The sequence below is a fragment of the Ovis canadensis genome, chromosome 8 (genome assembly GCF_042477335.2).
Source record: "Ovis canadensis isolate MfBH-ARS-UI-01 breed Bighorn chromosome 8, ARS-UI_OviCan_v2, whole genome shotgun sequence".
In the NCBI taxonomy this organism is placed as follows: Eukaryota; Metazoa; Chordata; class Mammalia; order Artiodactyla; family Bovidae; genus Ovis; species Ovis canadensis.
Genome location: NC_091252.1, coordinates 37,097,655 through 37,119,543, shown reverse-complemented (window position 1 = coordinate 37,119,543; position 21,889 = coordinate 37,097,655). Strand labels below are relative to the sequence as shown.

The following is a 21,889-nucleotide window of genomic DNA, read 5'->3' as shown; positions in this document are numbered from 1 at the left end:
ACATCTATTTCTGCTCTATTGACTATGCCAAAGCCTTTGACTGTGTAGATCACAATAAACTGTGGAAAATTCTGAGAGAGATGGGAATACCAGACCACCTGAACTGCCTCTTGAGAAATCTGTACGCAGGTCAGGAAGCAACAGTTAGAACTGGACATGGAACAACAGACTGGTTCCAAATAGGAAAAGGAGTACGTCAAGGCTGTATATTGTCACCCTGCTTATTTAACTTATGTGCAGAGTACATCATGAGAAACGCTGGACTGGAAGAAACACAAGCTGGAATCAAGATTGCCAGGAGAAATATCAATAACCTCAGATATGCAAAAGACACCACCCTTATGGCAGAAAGTGAAGAGGAGCTAAAAATAAAAAGCCTCTTGATGAAAGTGAAAGAGGAGAGTGAAAAAGTTGGCTTAAAGCTCAACATTCAGAAAACGAAGATCATGGCATCTGGTCCCATCACTTCATGGGAAATAGAAGGGGAAACAGTAGAAACAGTGTCAGACTTTATTTTTTGGGGCTCCAAAATCACTGCAGATGGTGACTGCAGCCATGAAATTAAAAGACGCTTACTCCTTGGAAGGAAAGTTATGACCAACCTAGATAGTATATTCAAAAGCAGAGACATCACTTTGCCGACTAAGGTCCGCCTAGTCAAGGCTATGGTTTTTCCTGTGGTCATGTATGGATGTGAGAGTTGGACTATGAAGAAGGCTGAGCGCCGAAGAATTGATGCTTTTGAACTGTGGTGTTGGAGAAGACTCTTGAAGGTCCCGTGGACTGCAAGGAGATCCAACCAGTCCATTCTGAAGGAGATCAGCCCTGGGATTTCTTTGGAAGGACTGATGCTAAAGCTGAAACTCCAGTAGTTTGGCCACCTCATGCGAAAAGCTGACTCATTGGAAAAAGACTCTGATGCTGGGAGAGATTGGGGGCAGGAGGAGAAGGGGACAACCCAGGATGAGATGGCTGGATGGCATCACGGACTCGATGGACGTGAGTCTGAGTGAACTCCGAGATGGTGATGGACAGAGGGGTCTGGCATGCTGTGATTCATGGGGTCGCAAAGAGTCGGACACGACTGAGCGACTGAACTGAACTGAACTGAAGTGCACTGAACACTCATGCTGCCTATCGTCTATGTTCAGAACCCTATCCCCAATGAAATGATGTAAAAACTGAAATGTATTACTATTCCTTGCTACAAAAAGTTAATTCCATGAAAAGCTAAAAGCAGCTATATTTTTATCCTAAAATTTTACAAAGCTCAAAATATTTGCTGTCCTTGAATCTTCTAGCTTCAACCCTTCTCTTTCTATTTATCAATACTTTGGATGTTTTGCTGACTTCATAACCCCTTTCAGGAGGTTATCTTGATTGGTTTTACTAATTTTGTATTTGACCTTTAAGCCTCTCGAACTATATGCTACTTTGTCCTACTCAGACTTGTGTGTGGGGGGGCGGGGTGGGGGGAGGCCTTTAAAACAAAGTTATTAAAAATTTGGTAACTATAAAGAAAACATAATTTTAAAAATGCTTAAAAAAGACTAATTTTGGTATGAATGTTATTATTGTCTCCCTCTTCGATTAGAATAACACTTTTGAGGAATAGACTTCAAAATTCATGTAATTTTTTAGCCTGCTACTGCTACTGCTGCTAAGTCACTTCAGTTGTGTCTGACTCTGTGTGACCCCATAGACAGCAGCCCACCAGGCTCCACCATCCCTGGGATTCTCCAGGCAAAAACACTGGAGTGGGTAATTTTTTAGCCTGACACCCCCCCACCCCAAAAACAACAACAGTTAGTGTTTCTCTACCATCTCCTCCTTCCTCACCAAATAGATAAAACACAGAAACAGACAAATAAAATTATGGTATTCCAAGTCAAAGAAATGTCTTATACTTCATAGTGATTATAAAGACTATCTCATAAAGCAGAAAAATACTTATGTTAACATGCTGGGTAAAAATGGGATATATGTATGATTAAAGTTACATAAAAAAATAAAGACCTGTATTTTTTTTGTTGTTTGTTTTTCAGTCACTAAGTTGTGTCCCACTCTTTTGTGACCCCATGACCTATAGCCTGCCAGGCTTCCCTGACCATGGGATTTCCCAGGAAAAGAATACTGGAGGAAGTTGCCATTTCCTTCTCCAGGGGATCTTCCTAACCCAGGAATCGAACCCATGTTGCCTGCACTGGCACACAGATTCTTTATCACTGAGCCAGTAGGGAAGCCCAAAAGACCTAATGTTCTAAAAAGACCTATGTATGTATATGAAAAATGACTGAAAGAAAAATAAACAACAGATATACTAACAGTATCTATAGCAGTGATTACAGCATTTTTCTTTCACTTTTCTTGATTTTCAAATTTTTATATAATGGAGTTATGATAATATCTAGAACTTACACAATTCTTACACAATTTACATTTTTACTTACAAAATTTACAATATTTAGAACTTACACAAATTAGACTAAAACAATAATCTTGTCTTTATTTATTCGTAATTTGCTCTGTAGCTGAACAAAAAAACATTCACAGTGTCCTACCTGGCACCCGAGAGATCATCTGGCATAAGTCGACACTTAGTGCAGCAGCCCTCTGTAAGAGGTAACCCCAGGAATGCATCTGAATCTCATATCCTAGAAGAATATCAGGGTCATACCTGAAGAAGAAATGAAAAAATTAAACCTTTAAACAGAAGACTTGCTTCTTCATTAAACAAATTACAAAATTAAAAATCTATTTTTTATTATATTTCTGAGGTGGGAAAGGGTGATATAGTGTTTACCTATAGAATTTCTATATAGGAAGGAATGGGGCATTTAGAGCTCTAAGTTTGAAGCTACTTTTGTAAAACAAAAGTAGTTTCTACTTAGGTGTTTACTTGATATGACTTGGCAAGTGAAGTGAAGTGAAGTCTCTCAGTCGTGTCCGACTCTTTGTGACCCCATGGGCTGTAGCCTGCCAGGCTCCTCTGTCCATGAGATTTCCCAGGCAATAGTCCTGGAGTGGATTGCCATTTCCTTCTCCAGGGGATCTTCCCAAACCAGGGATTGAACCCGGGTCTCCCACATTGTAGACAAACGCTTTACCGTCTGAGCCACCCTGCTAAAACTTGGGGTGGGAGGCAAGCATTACCAGTTAAGTGCATGAATGAGGGTAAAATTGAGATATACTGTGGGTAGGGGTGGGGTGAAGTATGAGGGCATGTGTGGATAGTGTATTGTGAAAATGATCTCCCAGGTCCTTCTGTTGTCACTTTCTACCCTCTATGCTCTACTGTCCTTAAACAGTTGTAACGCTGAGAAAAAATGGAAACTTCTTCCTTTTCCCTCCAATTTTAGTAAAGACTTTGTCCTCACATAAAGAAAGGCCTCGACAACTACAAGTTTGCCTCTAAACTTAAGAGGAAGGTGACTAGTTTAATGGAAGAATGAAATATTAATAGGGGTGAGACTAATGTGGGGAAGCTAAACAGCAAAAACTAGGCAAAAAACATGCTTGCTGTGGTCACACGGTTGTACTGGTAGACTGAACTGACAATCTGTGTCTAACTCAGAAGGAGCCACTTTGTACTTCTGAGGAATTTCACAGTGACCACCACAAAAAAAAGTTTGATTATAGAACACAAAAAAATAGCATGAAGATTTACTTTCATAGGAAAACTGTGTGGGCAAGACAAGAACTGACTACAGTCTTAAGTGGAGAACAAAAACTTCTGAGCAAAAAATACTGCAGTGCTATCAAATCAGAAGCTCTAAATTACTTTGATTGTTGTGCTGTGCTGTGCTTAGTCAGTCAGTCATGTCTGACTCTTCGCGACCCCATGGACTGCAGCCCGCTAGGCTCCTCTGTCCATGGGGATTCTCCAGGCAAGAATACTGGAGTGGGTTGCCATGCCATCCTCCAGGGGATCTTCCCAACCCAGGGACTGAACCCAGGTCTCCTGAACTGCAGGCGGATTCTTTATTGTTTGAGCCACCAGTGAAGCCCAAGAATACTGGAGTGGGTAGCATACCCCTTCTCCAGGGGAACTTTCCAACACAAGTGTCAAACTGGCGTCTCCTGCATTGTAGGCAGATTCTTTACCAGCTGAGCTACCAGGGAAGCCCCTGACTGTTGTATTTATAAAAGCCAACAAGCAGAGTGAAAGATCACAAAAATCTGTGAAGTTGGGTTTCACGTAACTGCCTTCAAAGTCATTCTGAATTATGGAATGACCAACCTGCCCAGATTATATCACTTAACATTCAAGTATCATCCAGCGTCTGTAGTATAAGACTATCTCAGTCTACTAATGTAAGCGGTATTTGGCTACTCTGCAATTGTGGCACAGATCAGATCTATGGTACTTCAATGCATCATGGACAGATCAGATCTATGTTTAGAACCATTTTCTAATATTCTGTCATTCTTCCATAGCCATTTTCATTAAAAGGGTATTTAATTACCTTAGTTTGTACTTTGACAACAAAAATAAGAGTATCACAAATATGTCTCCTTATTTTTAATCCTGAAGGATTTAGTGGCTGACGTTGAAAGAACTAGGTTTGAACCTCTGCAATAATATTCTTTTCATTTTCCTATTCATTAATGGCCCTATAAAATACATTCCCTAATGTAAATTTCAATATCTGGTGATCTGCTTTTGATCCATTATTACACTACAACTTACAAAGTAGCCTTCAAACTTGTTAGGAGAAAAAGATAACATACGCGTTCCTCTATATAAAAAGGACAGAAATTTCTGAGAAAACCACTTAATAAAACTTATTAATTTAATACAACAGCCAAATGGATCTTTTCCCCAACCTATAAAAGTGTTTTCTTGGTAGAAAGTGCAATGTGGCTGGTAATTCTGGAACAAAGGGTGGGGTTACAACATAAGTGTGGAGAAACTAAAGAAAGCAAAACATTATGCAACAATGTGGCTAAGACTCAGGCTCAGAGATCAGAGGTTAAGTGTAGACTGATTCTTTAAAAGGAAGTCCAGAAAGGTCCTAGAACCTTTAAAAAAAGTCCCCAAACCATTCCTGCTCATTAGTCTTCTAAAGTAATATCCAGTATCTTAACACATCTTTTTGTTGATAGCAACTTCATCAACTCTTCCATTAATGTCAATCTCTTCTCAGAGCAAAGATGAACTAGCTGTATGATGAGTGTATCTTCCTATAAAATCACGTAATGTCTAAACTTGAAAAACTTGGGCAGAAGTGTCAAGCGTCTCTAAAGATCATCAAGGATAGGAGATGTGAAGGATTCCCATACACACACAAAAGAACCCACAGCTGATAGCTTTAACACTTCTCATTTAGAACAGGCATTGCAATTTGGTGACAGTTAACTCTGAACTTTCATTTTCATACTATTGGAGATCAAACCAGTCAATCCTAAAGGACATCAACCCTAAACATTCACTGTAAGGGCTGTTGCTGAAGCTCCAATACTTTGGCTACTTGACGTGAAGAGCCGACTCATTGGAAAAAACCCTGATGCTGGGAAAGTCTGAAGGCAATAGGAGAAGGGGATGGCAGAGGATGAGATGGTTAGATAGCATCACAGACTCAGTGGACATGAATCTGAGCAAACTCTGGGAGACAATCAAGGACAGGGAAGGCTGGCATGCTGCAGTCCATGGGGTTGCAAAGAGTCAGACACGACTTGGCGACTAGACGACGACAAGCATTCTGAACTTAAGAGAAGACTTTGGAAGGTTGCTGGAGTACCTATCATATACATCTCTAAGCATGAAGAGGATGCCAAATTATTACAGAGCTCTTCTGTTATAACTGTTACACAGTTCTTCCAATTTCTTCATCTGAATTTCTTTGACTCATGTAACATCTTATTATTGTAAGAATCATCTTTCCAATCAGCAACTTGCTCTGTTGTGGTAAATGGTTAATAGATTTGACTAAATATACTTATTTTTTAATAGCTATGAAAATTTTTTCTCAATTAACAAGTGTCTCTTGTAAACTACTATTGCTCAGAGATGACTGCTGAAAAAAACAAAAAGTTACCCTTAATGCTTCTCTTAATAGATTTATTGAAGATTTGGTTCTTTTAGAAAACCTGTGTCATTTCAACATTTTCAGATCTATCATGTATATTTATGTTTTGACCCAAAGGTTGTTCGGTCTTACAAGACTCTCAAAGCTGATAAGATATCTGTTTCAAGTTCAAAGTTCCAAGGATTCCGTATTTCTTCTGAGAAAATTTTGGTGACAGTAACAAAACCTTACTGACTTGTTCTTTAATTTTTGTAAATTTTACTCACTCTACCAGGTTTCTGAAAGTTACACAAAGAACAAGGTTGAGTAAATGCAATTAGTAGTGAAGAACAAAATTGTGGAGAAAATGGAAGCACCAGAAATATGAAAAGGATTTTATTTGCTTAGGCAGAAAAAAGTTGCTTCACAACTTATATTGTAGATAACACTAACACCTGTACAGATGAGAGGTGAAAGAGCTCTAACTTGGGGAGTGGCAGTGAGCACTGGGAGAGGAGAAGGAATGACCTTGAAAACTAATTCTGAGGTTAAATAGATAGGAGGGACTAATGCATGGACTAGGGAAAAGAAAAAGGTAGGACTCAAACTGTTTAAGTTAGGGAGGCTAGGGAAATGTGTAAGTAATAGTTCAAGGAAATAGAGAAAGATAAAAAATGTCTGTGACAAGAATATAGTGGATCTGGTTTTACTTGTTTAATAGCACTTTACATGACTTTACATATTTGCCACCTGAGGAAGTAAATATTAAGAATGAAAAAATAAAGATGATAAACCTCTTTGAGACTAGCATCTGTATTTAATTCAGTTTTATATTCAGCACCTAGCACTGTATTTTACAGAGTTAATATTTAAGTACTGACCAGGCTAAGAGTTTTATGTGGTTTATCGCACTTAATTCTAATACCTATTACCCATTTTACAGATGAGGAAATTAAAGTTGAGAGAGATAAGCAACTTGTTCAAGACAAAGACAAAAAGACAGAGATGGCTGACTCCCAAGCCTATGCTCTTAGCAAAGCCTGTGTTAAGTAGGTACTCAACAAATGAGGTTTAGGAAGGAAATAACCTTTAAGGGAGTTGTTTGGAGTAATACATAAACAACATTATAGAACTGAAATGCTAATATTTAATTATTCTTCTCTTTCTAGTTGCCATGTGATGTAGAGTAAGAAACAGAAGTTAATTTTATTTTCTTTACTGCACTTTTTTTAACAACTAGTATAATTCATGTTATGGACATTTAAGAAAGTTACTACACTTGCAAATAACTGACAAGATTCTCAATGTTGGCAGGTAATCCTATTGCTAGGAATATACCTAACAAGGAGAACACAAGCCTACAAAGCCCAGGGACACTATTGGATATGCATTGGCCCATAAAGTGGTATTTGACTAAAACTCTTACATGTTCCTTTTGCTAAGCTGCTTGCAGCATGAGCTCTGAAAGTACCTGACATCTTCTCAGTATCTTCTCACACCTGACAAGCTGTGTGAGAAGATAAAAGACAGGACTGACAATGGTAAGACTCAAATGGATGGGAATCCATCCAGTCACCAGTGTTATAAATAGTAAAAATACATTCCTCTTTTTCCCTCCCTAGAGTGGTGGGGAGTAGCATATCATTTTTTAATTTTTTTTTTTTGATGCTCTGACATCTAATTTTGTTTCTTTGAAAATGTTTTCTGGTGTTCTAATTTTCTTTCTTAAAAGATTCTTTTTAATTGAAGGATAATTGGTTTACAATCTTGTGTTGGTTTCTGCCATACATCAACATGAATCAGCCATAGGTATCTTTTGAATCAGCCCATATCTTTTGAAGCTCCCTCCCACCTCATCATACCCCTCTAGGTTCTAATTTTCAAGATGGATTGTGTTAACCCATTTGGGATAAATCAGATGTTGAGTCAGTAAAATATCATCACGATCTTTAATACAATATATCATCTCACTTTTATAGGAAAAAGTTCTCCAAAGCAAAACAGAAAGGGTTGAGTGTAACAACATGCTCAAGGACAGCTTTTATCCATACATCAGAATCCGAAGAGTTATTTTCCAGCCTGCTTTTAGGCATTTAAAAACCTAAACCTAGCAACAGGCAGAAGTTTTACGTTTCTAGAAAAGTGAAACACATGGCTACTAAGAGTTATACTCTTGAGAAGATGCAAGAGATCCACTTGTTTTATTTTAAAATTAATATAGCTTTGGTAAAACATCGTTTTCATAAATTTTGACAAGAGTCTACTATCAAGCATCAAAGCCAACATCAAATGGTCAAAAGAGATTTTTAAGAAATTATGTACACAAAAGGGTATGTAACAGATAGTCCTAGATTTATGAACAGATTATAATCCAAAATTTTGGAAATACGGATTTGTTTAGAACTCAGAAAACATTTTCTTAAAAAAAAAAAAGTAAAAAGGTATTGAAATGGTGGTTCCTAGGGTAGAATCCTATTTAATCAATGATACAATTTAACTTTATAGTTATTATTTCATCACCACAGAAAAACGCTAAAATCTAACTGGAAAAAGCTAGAAGCTAAGCTAGTATTTGTCTTTCACTGGCGCCTCAGTCCTGAGAATAGAATATTCTTTTTTTTATCCCTAACCGGATGGAAATGATGATGGTGATTAGAGATGAGCGCAAAATCCTTTCCAGAATAACTTTTCTTTAAAGGGCCACAGGAAAGGACTCACTTTCTCTTTGTTTACCTTCACCTACATTACTCAGCAATAGCACAAAAGGACTGGAAAAAAAGCTGGAAAAATCAGAAAATAAAAACAGTACCTCTTTATTATATTTGCAGTTTCTTGAAAAAGTGCCTTCTCATCAGCAGCATAGGTAACTTGTAGTCCTGTGATTCCAGATCTAATAAGTAATGGGGTCTGATATCTGATATCTAAGAAATAAACAAAATGTTTATTATATATAATTGTGTTAAGTAATATTATCTGACTTTTGAGTAAAATTATACAACTAGAATATCTTAAAATAAGACAGCTTCCCCAGAGTAAACATATAATTGCTTCCTGAAATTTTTCTTAGATGTTTTCTAGTACAATATGCAACTAAAAATTCAAATTTTATGTATTTTCAGCTATTTTCCTGAAAAGTCTATATTCACAAAATTCCCTAGATAACAACATGTCACCTAAAAATAAATTTTATTACTTTATTTCTTTTTATAGGAAGAACTTTGCTTAGTAGAGAATATTTTAATTAGTGGTATGCTGGAGAATGTCTACAAGCACCATTCCATGGTGAGGGGCGGGGAGCCCTGATTTATACTGCTTGCTTATTTCTAAGACTACCAATGTGACATCAACTACTTCAAAAAATTGATGAAAATTTAGCAACTGGCTCATGAGCTGGTACAAGCCAGCTCAAGCATACCACTGATTAAACTGCAAATTCCTGAACAGTTTTGTTTTGTTAAACCTTCCTCCTCAATTGACTGAATTCAGATACTACTATTTTAAATTGCCAAAGAACACTTGGTATTTTATAAAATGCCTTATGTGGTATCCTATATGAAGAACCTCTGAACTTAAAGTATATGTATTTATGAAGAAATATCAACAAAATTGGAATATACCTTATATAGTTTGCAAACCATTAACTTACAGTAGTAACTTTTAAATTAAAAAAAAAAATTTTTTTTTGGCCACACTGCATGGCATGTGGGATCTTAGTTCCTTGACCAGGATCAAACCTGTACACCCTGCACTGGAAGGGTGGAGTCTTATTAATCACTGGACCACCAGGAAAGTCCATAACTTAACTTCTTAAAGCAAAGAAAAATTCTGTATTAGCAGCAAAATACCAGCATGTATATACAAGGAAGACTGTCTATCCAACCTACAGATACACAATCATTTGAATTCAACAGTAACAATTAGTATTTCATATAATCTTTAGATCAAATTAGATATGCTAATTGGAAGTTTTATTAAGCTCTTTATATTGTACTGCTTCTGACTTCTAACAATAATTCAAGAATAATGAATCTAAGACAAAATTATATACAATACCTCCTATTCCCACCGCAGCAAACATTGAGAGAAAAGTTCTTTTTTTAAAGCTAGCAAAACTTTATTACCAAAGTTTTATGAGCACAATATAAGAAATGAAAATTAAATCCCAGAATTCTTCATGAACATAGGTGCATGCATCCTAATATAACAGTGGCAAACTGAATACAGCAATAGCTAAAACAATATACATCAAAGCCAAGGTGAATGTATCCTAGTATTGAAAGTTCTGTTTAACACCAGGGAATCAGTTATTTTAATCTGATACAGTAACAGATTATAAAATGTGCATCGTAGGAAACTCATAGATGCATAATCAAAAAATAGTACTATTTGAGGGAGTTCCTAACCATAAGGTAGAGAGGAGTTCTCTATGCTTATTTGGTTTAGACCCTGAGCAAAGAAACTGCCCCAATACAAGGTTCTTCCTCTGGTGAAAGAGTTAGTCCCTCAGTTGTATCCAACTTTTTGGGACCCCTTGGACTGTAGTCTGCCAGGCTCCTCGGTCCATGGCATTCTCCAAGCAAGAATGCTGGAGTGCCTAGGCATTTCCTTCTCCAGGGGATCTTCCTGATCCAGGGATCAAACCCAGACCTCCTGCACGGTAGGCAGATTCTTCACTGTCTGAGACACGAAGGAAGCCTATGTACTTCCTAGGGAATGCAGGTATAAATTAATAAAAATGACCAGTACCTTGACTAGACACCGTCTTGTCTTTATCAATCACTATTACACCTGTGAGTTCTGTTTTGTCTGTATCCGGCAGTGGAGTGTCAGATGAGATGCAGTAGAACAGAGCACAGATTGGGTCAAATTCAGGATCTGGTTCTAAGTCTCGTCTAGTTCGAGCATGTAATTCCACACTGATTAGGGTAAGATTTTGTATCTATAAAAGGAAATAAATACCATGGTTTTAAGCATTTTTCTGAAACAAGTTGAAAGTAGTATGTTTCACTAAGGCTCTGAGAAAATAGACGTGTAAAATTACAGAAAAATGGCTATACAGGACACATTCACAACTCAACATTCCACAAATTAAAACTAGGTTTTTAGTTCTAAGATCAGATTAAATCAATTCATGTTTTTCTTTTAAAAACTATCTCTCTAGAGTACATGCAGTGCCTCTCAATTTTCTCAATTTCTATTTGAGAAAGAATGACCAGGCCAAAAGGTACATTCAAACCAAAGTCTGTTACTTTTTACTTTCCATTCAGTTAACTACTGTTCTACCTGTATTTTAAACTCAAAAGAGTTCTTTTTAGTTTGAAACTCCTTCTTGTTAATTCTCTGAGAGTTACTTAGACTTTCATATATATAAGAATTGCAAGATGTCAACTATACAACAGCCAGGTTTTTGACCATGCACATTTTCTCTTTGACATGTAATCCAAAAAATGTCATATTTTTGCTTTTTACACATAACTTCCTATGCTAATAAAAATGCTTAACAGTAATCCTTACTTAGTTCTCTAAGACAGTTCTCTTATCCAGAATAAACTCTGGATAAGAAAAAAAGATAGACTGGATTCATGATTATAGCTGGAATTATAGCCATTACTGTACCAGTGATATACATATATCTGGCAATGGAAAACAGGAGACTGCTGTTACAATACTGCAATTATTCAGGTCACCTTAGTTTAATAAAGGATCTATATTTTGTATTTATTGTGCATGCCATCTGTTGAAATGTAAATACAGAAATTCTCCTTAGCGATGGGAGTAGAATTTAGTAGGTATCTCTGGAGGACAACTAAATAATATCAATCAAAATTTTATAAGGACAGAACAAATTAGTGGTTACCACTGGGAAAAGAAGGGGGGCAGGTCATGATGGGATAGATAATTAAGAGATACAAAATATTATGTATAAAATAAATAAGCAACAAGGATATATTGTACAGCACAAGGAAATACAGCAATTATTTTATAATAACTTTAAATGGAGTACCATCTATAAAAATATTGAATCACTATATACCTGAAACATATAATATTGTAAATCAACTATTTCAACTGAAAACAAGACATGTCCTTCAATCTAGCATACCTACTCTTGAACATGTATCCAGTAGATACACTATGTGGCCAAAATATATGTACAAAGTGCACTTACTAAGATGATACTGTTTTCAGTTCTTATAAGTTATAAACAATAAAAAACTAAATCTCTATCGGTTTGGAACTGGTTACTGCCAATAAATTAGGTGGCATACATAAATGCTACACAGAATGAATACTCTGTAATCTTTAACAATTTGAAAAGAATGAGTCAGATCTATATGTCCTAATATGGAAAGATCACCATAATACAGTGATAAATGCAATAAATGAGTGTATTATGCTTCCACATATATAAAAAATGTTAAGCACATGCATAGGAAATGTCTGCAAAGAGACAAAAAACACAAAACTGTTTACTGTTTTCGGGGAAGGGAATTCATGTGGGAGAGCAGCTTACTTTTCAATGTAAATATTTTTGTCTTGAAGTTTTTCACCATGTACATGTAATAGTGCATGCATTCATCAGTAAATTTGTTATTAAGTACTTTTAAAATATAAAGAACACTAATTGTGCATGTATAAGGCATATGGAATAAGACAAATCTCCAAAAATTGTGAAATGGAAACCTCCCTAAACCTAAACAAAACGAAAAATCAGTTTAATTAGAAAAGAAGGAACATGTGGAAAAACTGGAGAAGACTGAAGACAATCTCAGGCCAAAAGAGTTCTGGAGGTTGATTTATTTATACAGTAGGCCAAATTTCACACTCCAATTTTGCTTTTTCACTCCTCAATATAAAATGCATCATAGTTCTTAGGGGTATTTTTTTTTAAGCTAACATATGGAATGATGAGATGGGGAGAGATTTACTGAGTGTGATCAGTAAAGAAGGGGTAAGAAAAGGGAATACAAACCTCTTTTTCTGCACTGAGTACTTTATATGTAGAAGAGAGAAAGAGATTAGCCCAGGGTAATGGAAAAGAGGAAAAATGCTTGGAGCACAATTTCCTAGTAAAAGGAATAGAGAACAGTAGTTTTTTTTTTTTTTGGTGCATTCCCTATCTGACCACCAGGTGGCTATTTGGAAACTGTGCCTTGAGACTCAAAAAGCATGTGAGGAAGCTAGGAGCAACTTGCCAGACCTTCAAAAAGATTTTAACTTCAAGAAGGCCCAAGATTCTGAAATAGGGTTACATAGAATAAAACAATAGTATAAGAAGGAAAATATGTTTTTCAGATGATAACAGAAAAAAATCAAATGCAACAAGTCTTTTTGTTAAGGTCTATTGCATTTGCTTTAATAAATATTTTTTACAAAGTATTTTAATTTTTGAATTTTGGATGTGTACTTGATAAGATAAACATTCCTGAGCTTGTTACTTAATTTATCTGAGCTTCAGGGGATAGTATAGAATCAGATATAAAACAGGAACTAAATGAATGCTGCTGAATGAAGAAATGTGCAAATAAACTATTAGGTAGACTATGTTCTGATCTAATTCTAAAAAAGTAACAATCTTAGATCAAAGTTAGGGTAAAAATGAGGACAATATTTAAAGTTTTCTTGGTCAACTCATCTAATTCTCAGAAGACAGAACCCACTGGAGACTAAAAACCCAACCAAAAAAATCATATTCTCCGCTATAAGGGCAAAGACATAAAACTGTATAAACCAGTACTGAACAAAAGAAATATGAAAGTCACACTCATAATTTAAAATTTTCCAGTACTCACACTAAAAAAGGTAAGAATAGGTTAAATTAATTTTAAAATATTTTCATGTAATCAATATATCAAAACTACCCATTCAACATGTAATCAATATAAAAAATTACTAATAAGGTATTTCATATTCTTTTTTCCAATTAAGTCTTTGAAATCAGTATGCATTTTACATTTATGGCACATCTCAGTGAGGCTGCAAAAGTTGTAATGGAAATAAATTACTTAAATGAAATCTAAAATTTCATTCCTAGATATGTAAGCCAAACTTAAAATCCTCAATAACCACGATGTTAGTAGCTACCATTCCGACAGCACACATATAAACAATGAAAATATATTCTAATTTCACCTCTGTGCCAATCAGACATGTTCTGAGTTGTGTCTTCTTTACAGAAATATTTACAGTAAACACAGATAAATTAACAGTGAATACAGATAAATTTACAGTGAACCATTCATACATATTCTCCAGTAAGAATGTACATTTTTTTCAAGATAGCTTCCTAGTCTTTGCATATGGTTTGTGCTGTGAAGATAACTGGGTTATAAAGATTACATGAACAAATGAATTGTACAAGCAATAATCCACTAAGTCAACCAAACAAAAAATACAAGTAGGTATCACATTTGAGATGTGATATAACATGGTAACATAACAATCCCAGAGTAATATACAGAGTTTCAAATAGCTGAGAAATGTTTTCTAAATTTTAGCTTCTTTTTAGAAATTTCAGGTATAAGGTTTGAGAAAACTGTGAAACCACAAAGCAGTCTCAATAACTGATGACTACTTTAAAAGTTTCTCTGTTTCATACAAATACATAAAATAATAAGGATAACAAGAACAAGATAAAGATGAATAGGTATAGAATTTAATGTAGTCCTCTCTCTGTGAAAACTTTCTGTACTTGTACCATAGAATAAAACATACGAGTTAAAGCGTGTATGTGTCTGTGCTGTTGCAGTTTTACCTCGTGTAAAGCTTTCGCCTCCTGTAAGTTTTGTATGCTGACTTTGAAACCGTAAGTATTGTTTAAGGATGGTCCATCAATCTGAGAAGTTTCTTTCTTTGGGGTATTTACTGCTGCAAATTGATTCTATTAAAAAAAACACACAGAGCCAGAAAAAAATAATAAGCAATCATTTCCTTTCTTTTGATTACTTATTTCTGCTTAGATAACTTTATGCATTTAGTAATACATGATAAACCAGTACCATCTCCTTAAGTAAAAGAAGAAACTTAAGTATTTTATTTGCATTTTTTTCAGGCTAGTAACTCAAGATACCAGACTGGGTATGTGTAGAAATATCTGATATAATCTGTAAGTCAACCATATATTGATTCTTGAGTTTACAAACCCCAAATACGGAAAATAATAGCTTTGTAGAGAGTTGACATTTGTACCACATGGACATTTATCTTGACCTTTCTTGGAAATATGGCAAGCAAGCAAGCAATATATTTGCAAGTAGTCTGGCTAAAATGTATAAAAGATTTAAAACTGTGGGTTTGTATTTTACCCTAATACAACATGTATCTGAAAGATAAACTAAAGTATAATTTTCAAGGGGTTAGAAAGAATAGAATCTATTCTTTTAAATAAAAAAATATATATTCTGATTTCCAAATCCATTAATCATTTTCCTGAAAGTGTTGATTTATGTTCATAGTATACTCATACTTGTTTTTAATATATATGACTTTTATTTCAATACTGATTTAAAAATGATAGTTTTAAAAAGCATTTGTAATCTCAAAATAGAAATACTAAAATATATTTGATATAGTTAATGATATTTATGAGAAGTGGCCAATACAGAAGTGATCTCTATCATATATTTCTAAGGCTACATGTCTAATGCATACTTTTTTCACATAACCATGTATTTCCAGTTAAGCATTACAACAATTTTTAGTATCTGAATAAAGACATTTATGATTTTTCAGAGTTTTGGTAATAAATAATGTTGCTTTCCTTTGATATCTAGCAAAATGAACTGAAAAATCAATACTGCTCTATTTGAGAAAAAAGTAATAAACCGAGAAAAAGGATATACTTTTGGTGGGATCAAAATCACTTACTTGAGCTCTGCTGTCATTGGATTGTTCTGATTTTGCCAGTAATCAGTTAATGTATTTGTATCCTCATAATCCACATTTTGGCTATCATATTCACTTTCTCTGTAATATTTGTATTTACATATAAGAATCTTTTAGATCCCAACAACAAAAAAAAATTTTTTTAATTAGGCAATTTCTTGTTGTCTCAAAGACATGTAAATAAATGATGCAAAAATATAATAAAATTATTAAAAAATTGAGACACAAAGTTATCAATTATCTAACTGAAATCCAAGAATAAGAAAGGATCTTCCACTGATCTTTAAATATGTTTAGCATAGTTACCTTTGCTTGTGTTAAGAGTACTCTTCTAAGAGCGTCAGTATTACTTCCTTTCTTATGACTCAATTTCTGGGTTTTTGGTTCTGCAGAAAGAAATTTTATATTTAACATCAAATCAACATTGCCTGCTTCTGTGTTTTGTTTTTTTTTTAATTTTTGTTGTTTCAACTCTTAGGTACCATTCATGAGTACTGTCCTATAAAATCTTCACAAAGATTTCACAATTTAAAAATGAAACTGATTCCAACCTGTGATTCCCACACTAAAATAACTTTTAATATTTGTACTATTAAATAAAAACATTTAGATTTTATTCCTCAGTTATTACCCTAGGGAATCATTTAATCCATTTATTCACTGACTTATCAAGTATTTATGAAGATGAAGAAAAAAATAATCTGTACCCTTGTGAGGTCTAGAGAGAGAATCAGACATTCATCAAATACATATAGAAAAGTAAAATTATAACTGGGCTAAGTACAACAAAGCAGAAGATAATTGAGAAATTTTATCTAGTCAGGGAATTAGGAGAGCTTTTTTGAGCTAAAATCCAAAGAAAGAATAGAAATTAACTAGGAAAAGAGTGGGAATTTTCCCTGATTACCAAACAAAAAAACTGGAAATTGTTAAGGGTGAATAAGAAGGCTAGGGTAGAAGCCCAGGTGAGAGATGAGGGCTTGGTAGTACCAGAGACAGAGGTAGAGGGTTTTGGGTAATTTAGGAAACAAAGAAGTGTGAAAACCACAGGATGGGCAGTGAGGGAATCAGGTGCTATTATAAATAAGACCACTATTTCTGACCTGTGTAACTCAGTGACAGAAGAACTCGTGGCACTGTCCATTCAAATAAGGAATAGTTTTCAAAGTGTGGGCATGTATGTGTGTGTATAAAGTGTGCTAGGTGACTGGTAGTGAATGGATGCAATGAGATCATAAACTAAGTTTAAAAAATACTGACCTTGTGGTGCTTTTGTGCATTCAAGTAGAAATGCCAAAGGTAGCTGCATATAGCGTTCTGAAGCTTAAAAGAGAATTCTGAACTGGAAATTTAAATTTGTGAATTATCAATTCGGTGGGCAGGAACTAGGTCATTGAGAGAACAGAGTAAAGAAAGCTTAAGGCTAAGCCTTAATAAACTACAATATTTAGGTAATAACTGAGAATGTGAGGTAAACTTCAAAGGAAAGCAAGTGGGAAGAAACAGAGGAGTCGGGGTAAAGCCAAAGGGAGAAGCAGCTCTAAGAAGGAAGGTGTGGTCATAAGAACAATGGCTGCTTGGAGGGCATGTGACAGAAAGACTGAAAAACATCCACTGGCTTTAGCTACATGAAGATCACAGAGAATCTTCACAAGATCCATACTGGTGAACTGAGGGGGGCAGAATCCAGTTTAGAGTGGGCTGACAAATGAGTAGGATGTAAAGCAATAGAGCTGTCAAATGAGAGAGATCTTTTAAGAAATTTGGCTTTAAATGAGAGGAAAAAGGGTAGAGGCTAAAAGATGGAAGGTCAAGACAGGTGTTTGGTTTTCTATTTTACAGGGAGGGAAATATCTGGATATATATCAAAGCCAGTAGGAAAAATTAAGTTGAGAAGAAGATAAGGTTTCTGAGAGGGCTCCTACATTTTACCCAGAAGGCAAGAAGAAAGGATGGAAACAGATGTGAGTATATTCCACAGCAGAAAGATAAAGTTACCATGTGATGATATCTAAGATATGATAAAATAACAATAACCTCTCATTAGCTGAGCTAAAATTACATTTAAAAAGCTCTGATTTTCATTACATAGTCAATGCTGCTTTCATTTCTTGTATCTGAATAGCTCTATGGTGACTTTCTATTATTTCTAAACTTACCTGTTGACAAAGGGCTAAGGCCAGTTGCCTCAGGAAGCCTTTCTAGGAGTTTTCTCTGTATGATTGGTGTGCTATGAAGGCAAAGTGATTCACGTATCTCAGTTCTTGTCCTAACATTAATTGGGGATATCACTAGAGGCTCCTGGGGCTCAGCACAGGGGCTCTTCTGTACACCATCTTTTATGGGCTTTAATAAGTTCTCAATAGTCAGAGAATGTAGGTCCTCTACTGGTGATGAGGGTCTGTCATCTCCATTTAATGTTTTGGAGTCTGGGGATGTTGCCTGTTGCCAAGGGGGAATTGCTGGAGAATCAGGAGAGCTATAACTAATAAAATAGTCATCGTCATCATCCTGATCTTTCTCAGCATCACCTGCAGAAGCAACTAGTGGCAGCGTCTGACTTTCACTTGCAGTCTGATGGCATTCTGTGGTTGGCGCTTGTAAAGCAATCTGAGAATTTTCAACATCTTCCTTGGTATGTGCTATAGTGGGGAGTATATGTGGAGTTGTATCCATTTTTGGAGGCGCTACAGGTCTGTCATCTGGATTAACTGAAGAGCTGAAGTCTTCAGCAGATTTTACAACTCCAGTTGGCTCCATTTTAGACAGTTTCTTGGAACGTTCATATTCTTCTTTGGCTTGAAGCCATGCCTGAACCAGTTGTCGACTTGGGGCACATTTGCAAGGCATGATCACTATTTTTTTATCTTCAGCCATTTTACGGTTATTACTTGATCCTTTATTGACAACTGCTTGGCCATTGCGAGGGGGTGACCCAGGTCTTGGATTTTGAGTCATTGCTGAGAAGGCTGTTTTCCATAGACGAAGTCCTTCCAAAGAAAAGTCTCCCTCAAACTCAGCCAGATCATTTGGAAGTCGAGTTTCTACCATGAGAAGCCGTCCACCGATCTCCCTATAAACAACATATTTTAGAACAACTGTTTTGTCTCAAAGAAAAATTACCAAAATATTTAACTCCTTAACTTAGAGATTTTTAAAAGTTCTTTTTGGAGTTTTAAAAATGCCTATTTCTTTCTTCCCTTTCCACATCCTATGCCCCAACCTCCACAAACATATATTTTATGCAGGTACATTCTATCTTTAGTCTCAATATGCTTTTTCTAACAGGTATATGACTACTAAATTAACTTCCTTTAGAAGGTATCATCAATACCAAGGAAAGTGTCCAATGAAGTCTTTTCAAGGAGATGGTACAGACACATCCGATTCCTTTCCTCTATTCATCTTAAATAACTTTCCACTGTCACCATATAAGAATAAAAATGCTGGAAGAATTTATCATCAGAGACTATACCCCAGATTTTATCTATAACCTCTTTATACATTCTCTACTCTCTATGCAGCAGTCTAGCAAAGCCTGTCAGTTCAAACAAGTCTTTATACCCTGCCAAATTCCCTCAAACATTACAAAAGTCACTCACAATTGATGTAAACTGCCGTAATTCTTTCTCCCCTTTACATGAAAAAGGTTAATACTAACGTAAGAACTTAGCAGTTGGCAGGGTGCATATAGGTTAAATGCTACTAATGTATGTGAAGGATCACTACTTAAAAGGAAACCTGGCTTAGTTTCTAATAGTTACTGTAAGTATTAAGCTAAATTTCCTTCTCTAACATATCCACACGTCATGTATTTATGCCTTCTGCAGCAACATAATATTACTTTTTCTTCTTCATGGTACCTCTTTCATGAGTATGAAGATCATTCTTAGTTTCTTCAATTACTTTTTGTAGGGCATGATTTCCCAAATGACCTGGTCACTTTCTAGATAAAACTCAATGAACTGAATTCTTAATTTTTGATTGGAGCTGCAGGAACAGCACCAGAGGTACCACATTTCCTTTCCCCGACACGTGGAAAGATTCTAGCTCCACTAGTTAACTCCATAATCAGGACTAGCACGTTCCCTGCACCTACCTTGCAGCTTTATGAAAAATTAGGAGAATTATTGTTATCGAAGGAAATGAGTACACATATGTGACTATACCCAACTCTAATATTAATAATACAGAGATCACAATGAAGTAAAAGATAAGCAAAAATTGCTGAGGTGTGGTAAGTTCAGCTTTCTTGGATATTGTCAGCAGCATGCTGTAATATGTATCAAGAGCCTTAAATTTTTCAGTCATCATATTTTGAGAGTTTTAAGTAAAGACTCCAAAATATAAGAAATGCTTTATGATGAAGGTATCACATAATTCTCTATAGTAGCCAAACAGAGAACAACGTTTCTGTCTAGCAATATGCATGTGATAGAATATTATGCAGTCATTTAAAATGACACTTCAAGACAATCATAAATTTGGCAAATGTCTACATTATAATGGTGAGTGAATCAATTTCAACATAATATTGTGACTACAGTAAGAACACATCAATAAAACAAAATAAAAACTATACTTAAAAATGAAAACTTTATAAAATATTATAATGGTTGTTACTAAGTAGAGAAATGGTGTCATTTTTACTTCTTCTTTTCCTAAATTTTCTACAGTGAATACATAGTTTTTAATTAGAAAACTCTGTATAGGGTACAAATTTCAAATATAATGACTATCATATCCTTTTATTTCAGCTGCAGAACAAGCACCAAAGTTGGACAACAATTAATAGTAACAGTAAATGACTAGGACATGATAAGTTAACTAAGAATTAAGAAGATGTGCAAGGCTAAGGAAGAAAATACAGATGAAAAAATATACCATAATCACTACTGGTAAAGTTAAAGTCCCCAAAATGATGGAAATTAATGGCTAAGGAACAAACGTTCATATATTCTGACAGTGAAATGAAGAGTTCCATTCATGTTAAAAAAACCAAATGTGGGTACGAGGCACGAAAGAACAGCGAAACTATGTGCCAGGCAGTGTGGGGGTGAAGGAGGGTGAGGGATTTTCTAACTTTCACTTCAAATCCTTAGAGGAGGGAACTTCTACTCTGTATTTCTGATCACTTTTTCTCACCCCTTTCTTAAATGGACTCTTGCAGAAATTACTGCTTATCTGCTGGGTAAAAAGCTTGGCATTCACTGTCTCAGTAGGGTAAGGAACACAGTGCTGCTCAAGGTCAGTGCATACATGCAGTGTGGCCTCTTGCCTTTGCTGGCACATCCTATCTCTTTCCATCATTTAGATTAAGCAGGGTCTGCCTCAGCAGTCCTGGCAATTCTGCTCTGCTTCTGACTGGATGGCTGAAATGAACTGCCTCTCTCTGCAACTGATTAGGTAAACAGGATCAAACACACAGAGGCAGGGCCAAAAGCCATCCCTTAAACTTCCTGGATTAAGCCTTGTCCCCCAATTTAGCTCTTATCAGGTATGTTCTACCTTGGTGATGCAGGCAGGACAGGATACCTACTTAACTACTGGTTTATAAATAGGCCAGGGCTGTGGTCTATTTATAAACCTTCACCTTTTGCTACTGACTGTGTGTGTGCACGGATCTGTCTCTCTGTTTATCACTTTTCTGAAAAGATTCTTAAAAGAAGAGATGAGGGGAATCAAAGTCCATCTTGTACCACTAATCAATGTACAAACAACAGTAACAATATGAATGAAGATGCTGGCAATATGAAGAGAGAGTGTACGTAACAGAAACAACCTAAAATAATCTTCATTTAGAGAAATATCCTAAGAGTATTTAAAACATATGTATGCTTATTTTCAAACATTTTTTTAAAAAAAGTTCTTCTTAAAATTATGAAAGCTTACCACTTTAGAACACTTTAGAAATAAATACCATCTTTAAATGATACTATAAAAGTATTATGATGTCCTTCTTGGCATCGTGTGATAGACAGTCTCTAATCCTTTAA

The 21,889-nt window shown here is 35.5% G+C and overlaps 1 protein-coding gene across 5 annotated transcripts in view; it reads right to left on the bottom strand.

Annotated features, from left to right (window-relative positions):
• The window catches only part of REV3L (REV3 like, DNA directed polymerase zeta catalytic subunit), a 175,596-nt gene that overhangs the window by 48,315 nt on the left and 105,392 nt on the right, over positions 1 to 21,889 (bottom strand). For all 5 annotated transcript variants that reach the window (XM_069598110.1, XM_069598108.1, XM_069598105.1 and 2 more), the window contains 6 exons: positions 18,053 to 18,966; positions 16,200 to 16,279; positions 14,764 to 14,889; positions 10,755 to 10,947; positions 8,818 to 8,929; positions 2,562 to 2,677 (listed from right to left, as the gene is read on the bottom strand). In XM_069598110.1, the coding sequence (XP_069454211.1) occupies positions 2,562 to 2,677; positions 8,818 to 8,929; positions 10,755 to 10,947; positions 14,764 to 14,889; positions 16,200 to 16,279; positions 18,053 to 18,966 (1,541 nt within the window). The remainder of the gene's footprint in view (positions 1 to 2,561; positions 2,678 to 8,817; positions 8,930 to 10,754; positions 10,948 to 14,763; positions 14,890 to 16,199; positions 16,280 to 18,052; positions 18,967 to 21,889) is intronic.